The sequence below is a fragment of the Pinus tabuliformis genome, chromosome 4_1 (genome assembly GCF_031772625.1).
Source record: "Pinus tabuliformis cultivar Carrire ecotype Pingquan chromosome 4_1, CPIR1, whole genome shotgun sequence".
NCBI lineage: Eukaryota > Viridiplantae > Streptophyta > Pinopsida > Pinales > Pinaceae > Pinus > Pinus tabuliformis.
In genome coordinates, this window is record NC_142303.1 from 780,349,181 (window position 1) to 780,352,713 (window position 3,533).

The 3,533-nt window shown below is 38.0% G+C and overlaps 1 protein-coding gene across 1 annotated transcript; it reads left to right on the top strand.

The window, feature by feature from the left end:
* The first annotated feature begins 755 nt into the window (after positions 1–755).
* Positions 756–2,911, top strand: LOC149178459 (Auxin efflux carrier family protein). The gene has a single exon (XM_089420340.1). It carries the CDS (start codon positions 1,272–1,274, stop codon positions 2,634–2,636), a length of 1,365 nt encoding a protein of 454 aa, XP_089276466.1. The 5' UTR covers positions 756–1,271; the 3' UTR covers positions 2,637–2,911.
* Positions 2,912–3,533: the final 622 nt, after the last annotated feature.

Consider the following 3,533-nt stretch of genomic DNA (forward strand, 5'->3'; position numbering starts at 1 on the left):
TTATTTATTTATAATTAATTAATTCTCTAGTAATTCATATAAAAATTAAAATAAATAAAACAAAAACTAAATAGGTTATATATTTTAGTACTAAGGAATTTGTTGGCTTCTACCTTAACCTTAATTTATCATATTAAGTTTTTATTTATTTGTCATGGTAGTAACTTATCATATTAGATTTCTATTTATTTGCCTTGGTAGTAAATTCTTCTCTTAGTCTATCACGCACTGTCTTGATGATGGATCCCCTTCAGATTCGAAACATGGATTTGATGAACAAAATACTATAAATAAGTCTATCACTCACTGTCTTGATGATGGATCCTCTTCAAATTCGAAACGGGGATTTGATGAACAAAATACTATGAATAATCCGGACCATATTTTTCTAAAAAATAACCACAGATATTTAAAATTCAATATATTACTTTTTTATTTTTTTAATAAACTTTCAAATATAAAATAGAAAATTATAATAAATAAATAAATAACCAAGAGGGCAACAAAGTCTCGACATGCATCGTTAATCCATCCGACATGTATATCTGACTAATCATGAAGATACCGTTTTCCATTTCACTACAACTCTTGGAAAAAGGAGACATGACCTCAATAATTGTCTACGAGACGTGTGCTCCATATTATTACCTAAAAATATATTAAAGAAAAATGTGGAGTTCTTATCCAATTTTTTCCATTTATATGCAATACGACAAATAACTCTAAGCAATTAAGAACATTAACATCTGTACTATTGTTAAGAACATTAACATGTGTACTATTTTAAAGGATGGGTTAGTTTTCTGAACCGTCTTTTCTCGGCAATAAAATCAATCTTCCTGGTCAGAATTATTCTGATATAAGAGTCCCACCAAATATAGATTAATAGCACCCAATATATGGATCTTAATTCCGGGAATCAAAGTTTTCCAGGACACAAGTGATGCACTGATTCAGAGGGCAGACGGTGGCCTCTCTGTTCATTCCCAACATATTCAAAGATTCGAGCTACAGGGCAGGGCACAAGGAATTTTATACATTTTCTGCTGCTATCCGTTGCCAGGTTTGATTGAGTGTCGATATCTGCGGATGTGGGTAACGCTTTTCTCAGGTACATATCCAATCCTTATGTTTATTGAATCCAAGGATTGCACACGCTTCTATTGCTTGGCCTTTTGTCGAATTCAAGGATTGAACACGCTTCAATTGAAAATCCGCTCTGTGATTAATCAAAACTGCCAAACTTGAGAAATATTTTTAGGTCTACGAATATGGCAATGGCTTCTATTCTGCAATCTGTCGGGAATGAGGTTGTAGGTGGGGAGCAAAATCTCTTGAGTTCTGTGGTGCCCTTATTGAAGCTCTTATGCCTGAGCAGCATAGGACTGCTTCTAGCACATCCTAAGATAAACTTAATCTCCAGGGAAACATTCAAGCTTCTTAGCAAGCTTGTCTTTGCACTGTTTCTCCCATGCCTCATCTTCACAGAGCTGGGGAAATCAGTGACCTTGAAAAACATGAGGGAATGGTGGTTCATCCCTGTGAATGTGATGCTCAGCACTTGCATAGGATGTATTCTTGGGTACTTGGTAGCCCTGATCTGCAGGCCACCCCCTCAGTATTTCAGGTTCACTGTTGTCATGACTGGATTTGGGAACACAGGGAACCTCCCCCTTGCCATAATTGGATCTATATGCCACAGCTCAGACCAACCATTTGGGCAGCACTGCAATACAACAGGGGTTGCTTATATATCCTTTGCACAGTGGGTTGCAGTGATTCTGGTTTATACTTTTGTGTATCACATGCTGGAGCCCCCTGAGGAGTTTTATGAGATTGTTCCCGAGGATTCCGAGATCGAAAGAGAGCCGATGGGGGATGCAAGCAGGCCTCTTCTGTTTGAAGCCGAGTGGCCTGGAATGCATCACAAGGAGACTGAGCATTGCAAGACACCATTCATTGCTCGGATCTTCAGAAGCATGTCTGGAAGTACCGAACCCAATTTAACAGAATTGGATCAGCATGTGGAGGAGTATATAGAAGGTGGGGTTAGTCCTAGGTCTGTGAGATGCTTGAATGAACCAAAAGTCGTGAGAAAGATCAGAATTGTGGCGGAGAGGACTCCGATCCAACATATTCTTCAACCTCCAACTATTGCATCTCTCTTGGCCATCATCGTGGGTATGGTTCCTCAATTGAGATCCTTCCTCTTTGATGAAGATGCTCCTCTCGCATTTTTTACAGACAGCCTTGAGATTGTGGCAGCTGCGATGGTGCCCTCGGTGATGCTGGTTCTTGGAGGTATGCTTGCAGAAGGTCCGGATAAGTCGGAGCTTGGAATGAGAACTACTGTTGGAATTATTTTCACTAGGCTTCTGCTTCTTCCACTCGTGGGTATTGGGGTGGTGGCCTTGGCAGGGAAAATGCATATCCTTGTGAGTGGGGATAAGATGTTTGTGTTTGTGCTTCTTTTGCAGTATTCGACGCCGAGTGCAATCTTGCTTGGGGCAATAACTAGCTTGAGGGGTTTTGGCACAAAGGAAACCTCTGCACTCTTGTTCTGGCAACACATTTTTGCAGTGATTTCTCTTTCATTTTATGTGACAATCTACTTCAAATTGTTTAATTATGTGTGAGGCTAGTTTACACAAATATTATGACTTAGGAACAGTATTTTCTAAGTTTCATCTTTTTAAATATGGGCAATAGTTCCTTTGCAAGGGATATATGCATGATTTACTCTCTCTGTAATCCGATGAGTGTGCAAACTGCATGCATGGGACCAGCTGTATTTGGTTTATGTTCTTATGGCTTGCAATTTTTTCCCTTGGGAAATTTGGTTGGTTGTGTTGTCATTTTGTGTTTACCTTGCTCATTTAACATAAAATAAGTGATATTTGATGTTATCTAAGTTCTGGTTCAATCAGTGCCAGTCAAATTTCATCTTTTTTTGGAGAAACTTTTGGCTTATGTGCTTTCTTTAGAGTTAATTATATCAACTAGAGTTCCCTTAATTTTAAACATGCTCGATTATCACCATTAGTTTTTATCAGTGCTTAGCTGTTTTTGGGTTTTTCCCCATGTCCTTTGATTTTGCTTCGTTTTAAATGCAAAATTTTACCTTTTCATTGGCAATCATACCATTTGGGCTTAAAGATGGGTTGGTATTTTGAAATTCAGAAAGGGTCACGTTGATGAACTTCAACTCTCTGGGATGAGATGGAATTATTACAGATAGCTGGCTTCTGTAGGAAACAGGAGGTTGATCTTTTATGAATTTCTTACCATGATTTTTTTCCATACATTCTGGGATGCTTTTTTCTCCAATCTTTGCTATTTTGTTGCCCCTCCCATCACCATAACAGCCATGCTCAGGAAAAAAGGAAATATGATGGAACAAAAGAAAAACAAACAGTTCAAGCCAAAAAGCTCGAAAATGGTAACAAAATGACAATGAATCTGTTTGAAAATGTACAGTTCAAGCTATTCTCAAAATTTGCATTATATTACAAATGTATCATTTAGGCCTATGT

What these genes read in the sequence shown, in the direction of transcription:
- LOC149178459 (XM_089420340.1), top strand. Translation starts at nt 1,272, where the DNA reads ATGGCAATGGCTTCTATTCTGCAATCTGTCGGGAATGAGGTTGTAGGT.